The 12748-nt window shown below is 37.7% G+C and overlaps 1 protein-coding gene across 1 annotated transcript in view; it reads right to left on the reverse strand.

Annotated features, from left to right (window-relative positions):
- Positions 1–4296: 4296 nt before the first annotated feature.
- LOC134679752 (phospholipase A1 member A-like) overlaps positions 4297–12748 on the reverse strand; it is a 31330-nt gene continuing 22878 nt past the window's right edge. The window contains exons 4-7 of the mRNA XM_063538664.1: positions 7291–7471; positions 5942–6133; positions 5153–5321; positions 4297–4768 (exon numbers count right to left, since the gene is read on the reverse strand). Of these exons, the coding sequence (XP_063394734.1) occupies positions 4651–4768; positions 5153–5321; positions 5942–6133; positions 7291–7471 (660 nt within the window). The 3' untranslated portion in view covers positions 4297–4650. The remainder of the gene's footprint in view (positions 4769–5152; positions 5322–5941; positions 6134–7290; positions 7472–12748) is intronic.

The following is a 12748-nucleotide window of genomic DNA, read 5'->3' on the forward strand; positions in this document are numbered from 1 at the left end:
ACTGAAGTAATTTCTACTGAGACCTCTGACTCTTGCTCTGTTACACAGGCTCAAATTAAATGTTGGGGTTAAAGAAGGCCGAAGTCTTATGTATCATAATATCGAAATATTATGTGACCTTATGTCGTTTTACTCGACCTGACCTTGGTTCCACATCCAGTCAAAAACAAAATAAAAAGCCATGCATTTATGGATTAATACAGTTTGTAGATAATACTTATAAACAGTTCTATCGGTCATTAACTACATTAACTTGCGTGTTGATTGTTACATACACACACCAGCGGTAGTAAAAGCAGAAAAGAATCTCCAGCTGTTACACCATGTTGACAATTGTCAACTGACACTGACAATTCGGCGTTACTGTTATTTAGTAATTTATGTGTTTTTACATAAATTACATAACACGTATTGCGAATTGTCGTTGTAGCTTTTGGTGAAACAGAAGCCGAAAAGTTTTATTTATTTATTCGTCACAAATTTTACTGTCCAAAACAAAAGTTATAAAAAATGTATTTACAGAATGAAGTAGATTATTAGGTCACCGAGTCGTATAAACGTACCGTATTAGTGTGTGCTCAGTTAAGTTGACTGTGGTTAAAGACAGTGGTCGGCATTTAGTTTCAATCTGGCCTATCGTAACTAGTAATTAGGAATTGTACAAAACAGGCCTTATTTCACTAACTTGACAATCGACTTCTGACACTGACAATTTCGCTTGAAATTCTGGCCGAACTATGTGATATTGACGCATAATTATGGTCATGGAACTAATGCCTAAAATATTAGGTCAGTGCCAAATGCCAGCCTCATCTGTCCACTATCAAGTTAGTAAAGTAGATGCCATTATTTTTACAGTTCAGTAAATCAAAACTACGTAACTTATAGCTAGTTTTGGATTGATTATTAACTAAGAAACAGAATTTCTGTTATGTGTTACTGACTTTTTTTGGATAAGATCTTGTAAACTATATAAGGTAAACAACGCGAGTTCTTTGAATGAATTTAATATTGAAAATGTTGCGCGGACGACAAAGATTGTAAATAAAAAAAGTGGATTGACGTACCTATTTAATAAGGTTTTAGGTGTATGAGATTTGATAAATATAAGCTTGCAAGTTCTAACGTTTAGAGTGTGTCTATGGTAACTTCCGGAAACTAGAAAATTAAAGTTAAAGATGAAGGAAATTACAAATAATGAGATAAGACGGGGAAATGTGACGTGATTGGTCACGGTCAAATAATGTGCCCTCGATGGAGACTACGGGTACTATAGTAACTTTACTGTAAATATTTTCACTGTGGTTTCTGATCCTGAAAGTTTGTTAAACAGTATAGCGGAAGCAGTTATAAAGTTGACCCAAAAAATTTTTATTAAGCTATGAGCTTCATCACATATGTTCCTTGAGTAATTCTAAGCATTTCAAGCCTGGGAGCCAATAAGAAATGTGTGTCTACTCGGATTTGTAATGGATTCAAACTTTCAACCCCTTTTTAACCCTGTTAGGGGATGAATTTTACAAAACGCTGAAATTATTTTTCCTGTCTTTTAATAATATCCCCAAATACAAAGATTCAAGTCCCGCGTTCGAAAATTTTTTTGTAATCCATACAAACTTTCAACTCCTTTTTCACCACCTTAGGGGATGAATTTTCAAAAACGCTGAAATTAGTTTTCTTGTATTTTAATAATATATCGTTTTACGAAGTTTCAAATTCCTAGCTTAATATAAAACTTGAACCCCATACAAACTTTCATCCCCTTTTTAACCCCCTTAGGGGTTGAATTTCTCAAAATCGCTTCTTATCTCTTGTACACTTTATAAATGTAATCTAGTGTGCAAATTTCAACTTTATATCTTTTGTAGTTTCGGCTCCGCGTAGCAAAAACCTCCAACCAAATTTTTCACCTTTTTACGTTTTTCTTGTAAAATTACTATGAAATTGAAAAAACAAATATCAGCAATGAATTCTACGTCTTTGGTTTATACAAAAATGATACCAAACTTGCCCTAGTACCCACCAGGATCAGAGTAGATTTTTTTTAAAGATGACGGATGGCGGCCGTCTTTGCACCCCACCCTCCCCCCCACTTCAGGCTAGAAATGCTTAGAATTACTCAAATATCAGATTTGGTGAAGCTCATAGCTTAATAAAAAATTTTTGGGTCATGTATGGCAGCGTTACATAACTGACTCCAGTAGTAGTTGACATTGTAGATGTACATATTTCAAAGAAACTGTGGTCGATTCAATGTAAGCAAGTTGATACTTCATACTTAATCATGTTCAATATTAATGGTTGTTTAATATGTACACTTATTTGGCTGAGATAGTATTGAAGTGCATGTATCAGCCAAGGTTAACTAACAGCGGACCTAATTTTTAAGTCGTCCCATATTTTTATTCATACTTACACAGTTTTGTTTTGTATCATTATTATTTTTTACATTGATGACACAACCTTTTACTCACTAGAAATCTAAAACCGTCTTCAGCAGAAATTTTCTTGAGCTAACCGATATATTCACGAAAAATGTTTCTTAATTTGGCTGATGCAAGTGAAACATTTACCTTCTTAGTTCAATAAGAAATCAAAATATCGATGATTCAAATATACCTTATATTTCCTGTTTTTGATATTGATGTTGCAAACGATAAAGTAGTTTAATCAATCATCATTAATCAAGTAGTTAGATAATTTGTCATAGATTAATAATGTATTTTAAATCGAACTTTATAGTGCATTTATATGTTGTCTTTTTTCTCAGTGTTATACTCGGCTTCGACTTGTTATCTACTGTATAATATATTAAAACTTCTTTTTTGTCTTTACTTCATGTGCTTGTATAGAGTTTTAGCTAAATTTTGTTTAATTTAAATGGTGACATTATCTTCCCTTATAATAAATGTATGAAAATTTTGTTCTTTATTTCATTCCCGGTGCCTAAATAAAACAAAAACACAACACGTTTTTTACAAAGTTTACTAACAATGCAAAAATCAAAAATTATAATCACCTATTCATTTAATTTATTTGTCTTAGTTTAGGGATTTATAAATATATGGATAAATAAGCAAAATAAAAAAATACATACAAAAACAATACAAATCCAACTATAATTGTTACATATACAATCATAATAACCACATTAAATTATACCTACATATTATCTATAATAATTCTAACTACGAGAATCACAAATTCCAATAGATAATATAGACATGAATAAAATTATGTACCCATATATTATTGGAAGATGTATTCCTATTTATCCCCATCTCACGTGAGTGCCACCGTGGTGGGGACAGATATGGATTATTTATATGAATTCACCTTTTCCCACCTGTGACCGGCGGGGACAAATGGGAATACACCTATTGGAATAATCAATCACGATCAACTTAGTTCGTAGTAAAACTATTGCAACATACCTAGGTATCTAAGGCGCTAGGTCTGCGATCAACTCCAAAATTAATAAAAAAAACGAAATAGTTGTATTACACTTAACATAAGTCAACTAAGCATACCGAAAACCGATAAAAGTCTGTAAACCTATCAAGAGTGGCAAATATCACAAACACCTATGACCTATTAATAAATTATATTGGTGAACTATTCAATTGACAAGAAAACACATGCCTAACTAAGAACTAAAACTATGAATGATGGTAACCAGAACGAAAACACGGTGTAGCAACCATTAATGGAATTTAAATACAGTAAATTTTTTTAAATGTTAATTAATCAGAATAATCTTTAAATTGCCTGTAACTCTTATAAAACTCCATTTAGACAGATCAAAAACTTGCATGCGATTTTCTTCACATTGCGTTATTTGGTTGATCGATTGAATTAGTTGTCTTCAGATTGCAATATTCGATAAATTGTTTAAAACAGAGTAAAATTAAAGTCAGCTTATTTATTTATTTATAAACTGATGTAAAATGTATTGGATGCGAGTAATAAGAGTAGTTGCTCCACCGTTGTTGTTACCCCTATTATACGAACCTGACAATTGTCACTTGACACTCAATTCACCGAAAATTCTTAAGGCAACAAATAACAATGATGCCTAGTGATAAATATTATCTTGTACTGAAGTTAAAAGTCAAAACATATGGTGAATTTTTATTAACTAAGACCACACCACACACACCACAATAAAAAGGGCCCACTGATTAACAGTCCGCCGGACGGTATCGGCCTGTCAGTTGTTCGGAACTGTCAAAATTTTGTTCTAACTGACAGGCCGATACCGTCCGGCGGACTGTTAATCAGTGGGCCCATTTAGAGTGGTGTCATGAGTTGGATATTTAAGGTGTTCCGACTGTTCCGCGTTTAAATGTACCGCTTGACTCTTAAACGCTGCGTTAGCGTTATTGTAGCATTATGCAAACATTTTTGGACGCTGTTTGCAATTCCATTTTCCGTGAGAACCAAATGTGTCTAAGAAAGATATACTATCTTTATGTTTTGTACCCTACTGTCAGGTTGGTATAACAAAAGCCTGCTATAGTAGCCGCTAACCAAACTTAGGGTCATCACTATACTTAACTGTCGCTCTACCTAAAACCGCGCGAGTGTGAATGAGAAGTCCTACGACCCCGAACATTAGTTTGGTTTGCAGATAGTTGAGTTAGCAGAACCTCAGCTATTAGAGCTGTAAGGATAGGGCGGTGCGGAACGCAGTCGACGCGATTTGCCGGGGAAGCCGCGTGCGTAAGGGGGCTTCGCGTTTGTCGTCACATAGTACACGCCGCGTGCTCTGTAAAAAATAGAACATAGGTAGGTATATATGATTATTGTATGAAGAAGAATGATCACGAGTCAGTTTACATATATATTTTGTAGGTTTTGGACATACAACTTGCAAAATAATTTCCAGTTAAGATATTTTAACTCACACCAGTCAATGAGCTAGGAGGTAGGAGAAGGCACGGTTCGGGGTTCGGCCTAGAAACCTGTGCGAGACTTGATCTACTTAACAAATACAAGAAAAATAATCCTTACTTGAGCCCATACTCTGTTAGCTCAGGCTCACACCATCCAATTTGGTAGGAGAATAAACTAGGGCACGGTCCGGCCCAGAAGCCTGTGCGAGACTTGATCTACTTAAGTCTACTTAACGACTAATAAGATAAATACTTACTTGTGAGTGAGATGCTCCCCCATGAGCACATACTCTGTGTCCTTAGGCTCACACCAGCCAATGAGGTAGGAGAATAAACTAGGGCAGGGTCCGGCCCAGAAGCCTGCCCGAGAGTTAATAGACTCGATGAAGTACGGCGTCACCTTTGTGTGGTCGCATGAGAGCGTTTCTGGAAAGTGGAAAATAAATTTAACAAACATTTCCAGTAAGTACCTATATTTTTGATTGCCTCGCAAATACTTGAACTGAACATTTGTATATTAGTACAATCAAATTACATTATCTTTTTAAAATATCCTCCATCATACCTTTGATACTTACACAAACGAAGTAAGGTATTTGTATTGTTGCCTGGTTAAAATTTTTAAATAAATAAATATAGTTACCAGGAGTATTGAAAAAATAAAAATAAACAAATAATCAAAATTCTCTATCAAACGGCTAGTAAGTAACCCATGCTCGGAACCCATGCCATGTGTATCCCATTTAGCTACGCCCGCCACCTATCTGCAAGTTCCACAAAGACTCACCAAACTTACTGAACTCCCAGTGTAATGTTAGATGGCGCTAAAATAATTGAGATTACAGCGCCCTCTATCAAATACAGAGCAAAACTCGCTTTACCGTACTTTCACATTATTCACTTAGGTAAGGCTTGTTAGTGTAACATTTTGATAAAAGATGACGCTCTAAGCACTAGTAATGCACTGCAGTTTTTTATTGATCTTTATATATTGGTTTTGACTGTTTTTTTTATTTATGATTTTTTAAGTTGTGTTTGTTACTTACGGAAGATTGTGTCATGCGCGCACCCGGGCTGGCTCGAGCCGCCATTGACGTAAAAGTCGGCGTGGCCATTGGGACCCCATTGGCCAAGTATACCGGCTCCCGTGTGTAGAATGTCCACAAATAGGGCGTCCGTATGGTCCAGGTCTCGAGAACGGTTGTTCCCCATGTAGAATAAGATGGTTGGGTCTAAACCTGGAAAAAAAAAATTTTTGGACTTTGCACACTAGGTACTTTGCAGTGACAACGTGTCGTGTGGAAAAATCGCCATGAAACGACAAATTACTATGAAACTAAGATTTATTTTCAAACACTTCCAAACTTAGCCTCTTTAAAGTCGGTTCAGAGGCTACAGAGCTTAAATGGTCTCTAGCAGAGGGGAAATCATATTATCTTAATTCTAAGTGTCTAAGCAGTTTTTCTTTACAATAGGTAGGTACCTACCTACTTTACTCAGGTACCTATCAAACAATGCATCACTTATTTTTGACTATCATCCGGTCATTGTATCTAAAAGGTAACTAGGTATATATTATATTTTGCATATGGCCAAGGTGAATTATGACATTCGGTACGTTTGTAGGTAATCAAGGTGTTTGGAGGTCGATCAGTCCATAAAGGCTAATACTCTATTTAGATTGTGCTAATTAACGGATGGCAAAAATTCTGATGTCCATTTATCATGCAAATATAATGCCAGGCCAAAGTCAACCTTAAAGATGTAATGAAATGGGTTGAGCTTATCAAAACTGAGTCATCTCTTCTAATTCGTCTTCAAAATTGTATAAACCGTTACATTTATTTGCAAATGGTTCAATACAATAAAACCCACTTCTAGACATAATTGAAGTCGGTTAATTATCGTCGGTTCTTTAATTATATTGGTGCTGTACAGTCAACGGTACCAATATGAAATTGTCTCCATTAGATAGGTACCTAAATGAGTAATGAAGCCGTCACAAGTAAGGGTAGGTACCTGTGTCACCTGTGATGTGATCAAGATTTTCTTTTGTCCGGAAATTTGCAACCAAAATGAGCGCTCAAACTGTACCGGATGTTCCAATCCAATAAGGTACTTACCGTTGAATAATTTTACGGTTTAGACTCACTTTGTATTAAGATACTCGGCCGTCGTGAACGCTGTTCGCACTGTTAGAGCTTGAGAAAGGAAACCTAGGCTCTCCGAAACATGTCGCACTAGTAACTTAATACAAGCCGCTTACCTGATGTGATGCGTCCAAGTTTTCCTTTAGGCAGGTGATTCGCGACCGCCCATAAACGTGAATTACTACGTTGTATACCTGATGTTATTCTCATCTTCTAATGACGTTAGCTCCATTAGCCAAGCTTACCTGTGATGCGACCAAGTTTTCCTTTAGGCAGAAAGTTGGCAACCAGTCCCAAAATGTGGGCCCCCACGCTATAACCGATGGTGTGTACTTGTTCCGGTGGGAAACCCTTCGTCGGGTGCTTCCGTAAGTATTCCAGCATTTGCGCTATGCACATGCCGGCGAAGCGGGGAGCCCATTCGATCTAAAATGATACATTTATTATAAGACTAGCTTTTGCCCGCGACTTCGTCTGCGTGAAATTAGTAATTTGGGTACCATAATTGGAACATTCGAAGCCGTTTCGGGTCTCGGTGGGGGGGGGGGGGGGGTCGAGCTTCGGGAGTTTCGGGGGTTCTAGAACAGTCCAGACCATCCGAGAGTATTCGAGAGCATTCCACAGCATTTCAGAACATTCTGGAATGTTGTCGAATATTTGAGAACATTCTAGATCATTGTGGATCATTCCAGAATACTTTCGAATGTTCTAGAATATTCTATATCCTTCCTCGGGACTTAAACTATCTGTATACCTCAACCGAATCGGTTCGGCGGTTATTGATTCCCCATACAAACTTCCACCCCCTTTTTCACCCCCTTAAAGAGGGATGTCTGGAATAAAAACTACCCTTCCCCGGACCCAAACCCCTTCCCTTTTTCCTTTCCCGGGACTCAAATTATCTCTATACCAAATTTCATCAAATTCGGTTCAGCGGTTTAAGCGTGAAGAGGTAACAGACAGACAGACAGACAGACACACTTTCGCATTTATAATATTATAATTAGTATGGATTTATAAGTGTCGAAATACATTACCTACTCTGGAAAAATTCAAGAGGGAACATATTTTTAGAATGAATGAATGTTTTCTTACGAGTGGAAGAAGTCTTCAGACAGGTCGGGCAGATCATCGCAAAAAAGTTAGGTATTGATGTATTTAATTGCTATTGTTTGCATACTTACGTGCCTATTTTAAAATTAAAATTATAAATTATATGTACCGCAACCCGTAACCTAAAATTGTTCAAAACTTAGCTTCTTGTACCCATCTAGTTTGAATTTAAATCAATCAATCAATCAATCTTTGGGTAATATGGCTCCATCGATACTGTCGATGATTTCGCCAACGTCAAAGTGGATCCCACGTGGGATCGAATTAATATTATTTGTAATAAATAAACTTTAGCCAGTGTACGGTATAAAACTATCAAATTATGGCCTCTAGGGCTCTAGCCAGCCACGGTTAGAGGTAGAAATACCAAATGCTCGTAGAGCACGACGTTGTTCGGTATTAGGGTTATGAGCTCTTGTAAGGTGATAGCTGGACTTTACAAGGACCCTCGTGGGCTACCCGGCGTTGACGCCAGAATGGTGGTTAAACGCGTTTCATGATTAATTTTTCATTATCTGCACACTTCCACATTAATTTACTGCATAATACGCTATCAATATTACACTTTAAACAACATTAATGAGCAAAAACAAAGAAATGAATCACGAGGCGATGTTACCAATATGGCGGTCGACGAATAACCCCTTGAATTTAAATAAACATTATATTGTTTCGCAATAACCTTCTCATCTATACATATAATAAAGCTGAAGACGGTCGAAAGTCTGTACATGGAAGATATTTGAAAAAAAGTTGGCTGGGGATACTTAGAATCGATAACAGAACACGTTCCAAAAGTTTTTAGAATTTTTGTCTGTTTATCTGTTTATCTGTTTGTCTGTTTATTTGAACGCGCATCACGTGAAAACGGCTGAACGGATTTTGATGAAAACTTTACCAATCTGTCGAGAAAATCCCGGGCCAGGTTTTAGGCTATAAAAATTCAACCCCTAAAAGGGGGGCTAGCCACAACACTCGATTGGCTTAAGTTTGCCCCTGAATCTTATGGCGCTACTTAGGAAGGAGGGGCAATCTTTTTTCAAATATGTGCTACCACTATTGAGTACCCTGGTAAACTAACAGATGGCGCTGCATTCAATACGTTGTGACATGAATAAGCCACCGAGGAAAGATTTTGCTAAATTTAACTCTAAGTTTAGAAGAGAGGTTACGGATATCAACAAAAATAATTTAATAATTATGTTGATTTAATAAATTAATAATACAACAAATTTAAACGACAGTAAATTAATTGCCCCTCATTGCACAGTGCCATCTTTTGGGGAACAGAGTGAACATTAAGTAATCAAGAAAACTAAAAATGAGTTTAAGTACATAGTTACGTAGTGGTAAAATAACACACATATATACACGCGTATAATTGCATAATTATTTAAAATTGTAAATTTTCTCCATCATGAAATATACCTAATCTTAATTATATCGCACCCATATCAAATCCATATTCATACGGAGGTATCGCCTCGCACTCAATAATGGCCACGAAGGTGAGTACTTTGAAAAAAAAAAAGCATTGACCTGTCATTTGCATTTTAAGCAAAATAAGCACTTGCACCACGTCTAGGGAGTACCAAAACCGTAGGCAAAAAAACGCGCAGGTTCCATCAACATTGCAGTCGTCGTGGAGTAGGTACCTACATGAAACTTTTATACATGAACCTACCCTTCTACCTACCCATCTAATAACGAAGGGTCGTAGGGATCAAGTAAGAGAGTGAGGGTACGTAAGAACATCTCCAACGTAGGCTTTCGATTTGACCTTACGCTGAGGCCCTCAAAGTCATGGAACACAATCTTGCTTTCGGGCTTGCGGCCAGCCGATTTTTTCGACATAGGGTACCGATTTTATAGCAAATTCTGCTCTTTTGCGCGCCAGATTTGTCGGCCAAGCCGAGTTGCTCCTTAGCCGCGATCCTGAGACCTAACTGTCAAAGTATTATAAGGGACCCCATGAAAGCCGAAAACTAAAAGCATCCTAAAGCCTCCTCCACACGTGGCGTCGATTTTCGCAGACAGCGAAATCGACTCCACACTCGCGTTCGCGGCTTCGCCCGCGATTCACGCGCATAGTCTGGAGGGGGCTTATCAAGTAGCGCTTTCGAGTGAAGCCAAAGAGCGAGCAGTAGAAGAGATGTGATTACATGCACAGATTCGATTTCAAGCCACTCTTTTGCAGTTCGGCGTTAGGTCTTATGCGAGGCCTTCTACCTTACGGCAAAGTTGATCTTCTACTTTAATTACACTTGGGCGTGGATCCAAATCCAAGCTTTCCTCTTTCGCAGCTGGGCCTTCTGCCTTGCTAACACTTTGCCAATTCAATTCACTTGGTCAATTCCAAGCTCTGATTTCTTGCATCTTTTCACCTCTCTTGCATCAAACAACCTCGCTGAGACCCTTAAATATCGAGCTCTATGCGAAGCTAGGCTGATAAAAAACTGTCCCATCCCTTCTCTGTATGAAATCCTGGATTCGCGCCTGGTTGGGACTAAAAGTAAAAATGTACAACTGTCTAAATTGTGTTTTGTATATCGAAAAATTTTCGCGCTCGCTTCGCTTGCGTTTTAATAACTTTATAAGGTCTGATAAAGGTAACATTCAGGTGGCGACTGCAGCAGCATTACTCTGTTGCAACGTTACTGCTGCAGCACTGTCAATTTTCGTGATAAAATTATGTAACTGATTTCCATACTAAAAGTAAAAATGTACAACTGTCTATCAAATTGCGTTTTTTTTATCGAAAAATTTTCGCGCTCGCTTCGCTCGCGTTTTCAACCACTTTCTAAGATATGATAAAGGTGACTTTCAAGTGGTGACTGCAGCAGCATTACTCTGTTGCAACGTTACTGCTGCAGCACTGTCAATTTTCGTGATAAAATGATGTGACTGATTTCCATACTAAAAATGTACAACTGTCTATCAAATTGCGTTTTTTTTATCGGATCATTTTCGCGCTCGCTTCGCTCGCGTTTTCAACCACTTTCTAAGATATGATAAAGGTGACATTCAAGTGGTGACTGCAGCAGCATTATTCTGTTGCAACGTTACTGCTGCAGCACTGTCAATTTTCGAATGATGTGTTTGATTTCCATACTAAAAGTAAAAATGTAAAACTGTCTATCAAATTGCGTTTTTTATATCGATAAATTTTCGCGCTCGCTTCGCTCGCGTATTCAATTGCTTTCTAAGATATGACAAAGGTGACATTCGGGTGGCGACTGCAGAAGCTTTACTCTTTTGCTACGTTACTGCTGCGGCACTGTCAATTTTTGTGATAAAATTATGTGACTGAATTCCATACTAAAAGTAAAAGTGTACAACTGCCTATCAAATTGCGTTTTTTTATATCGAAAAATTTTCGCGCTCTCTTCGCTCGCGTTTTCAATTACTTCCTGAGTAATCCTGAGATATGACAAAGGTGACATTCGGGTGGCGACTGCAGCAGCATTACTGTGTTGCTACGTTACTGCTACAGCACTGTCAATTTTCGTAATAAAATTATGTAACTGATACTAAAAGTAAAAATGTACAACTGTCTAACAAATTGCGTTTTTATATCGAAAAATATTCGCGCTCGCTTCGCTCGCGTTTTCAATTACATTCCATTCTAAGATATGGCGACTGCAGCAGCATTAGGTACTCTGTTGCAACGTTACTTTACTACTGCGGCACTGTCAATTTTCGTGATAAAATGATGTGACTGATTTCTATTTCCAGCTGTAATGCGGCAATGAACTTCACTCAATTTACCAAAAAAATTCAATGTAACCTTGATGACCGTAGGGAGAGGGGGCACCATGGTCTAGAAATGCTTAGGGCATCAAAATATCTTGATCCGGCACTGGTAGTTTGCGGAGTCAAACGATTTGGGACTCGCATTTTATACGCATTTCCATGCCTTCCCGAAAAAAATCGAATCATTCGCAAGTCTCGCAACGCATTTAGATTACAAACAGCACGCGGTCTTCCTCAGGAGTCTGAAGAAGACCTCGGTGAGCGGCGTTCTAGCCAGGCAGGCCGCTTCGCTTTCACTCGCGCGCGTATACCTTACTGTATCGTCCGATATACACTCTGTCATTAAAATCACGTGTAAAGTTTTAATAAGGGCGAAAAAAACTATTGATTTTGGAGTGTAGTTTTATTTAGTAGTACCTAACTGTAAAATATTTTATCTGGACTACAGTTCTCTAGCATATCCATCTGTCAACTTTACTTCAAGTTCCGCCTCCAGGGGAGAGAGAGAGAGAGAGAGAGAGATTAGAAATTAGCCGCTTACTGACACAGACCGAATTCCACGCGGGCGGAGCCGCGGGCACAGCTAGTACTTAATACTTATAAACCTTAGTTTAATGACATAATATATATTCATCAAAACTTGTCCTGCTTCCTGCATACATAATATATTACATAATTACCTACATATATGAAATACCTCCAAGGTACACGTGTCAAAGAGCAAGGTGAATAAGTTATCTTAGGTCTACCTTTAAGCGAGTAATTCTTGTATTATATTTATTTATTTATAAATTTCGGGAATCTCGGAAGTGGCTCTAACGATTCTGATGAAATTTG

This window comes from Cydia fagiglandana, chromosome 1 (assembly GCF_963556715.1).
Source record: "Cydia fagiglandana chromosome 1, ilCydFagi1.1, whole genome shotgun sequence".
Lineage (NCBI taxonomy): Eukaryota > Metazoa > Arthropoda > Insecta > Lepidoptera > Tortricidae > Cydia > Cydia fagiglandana.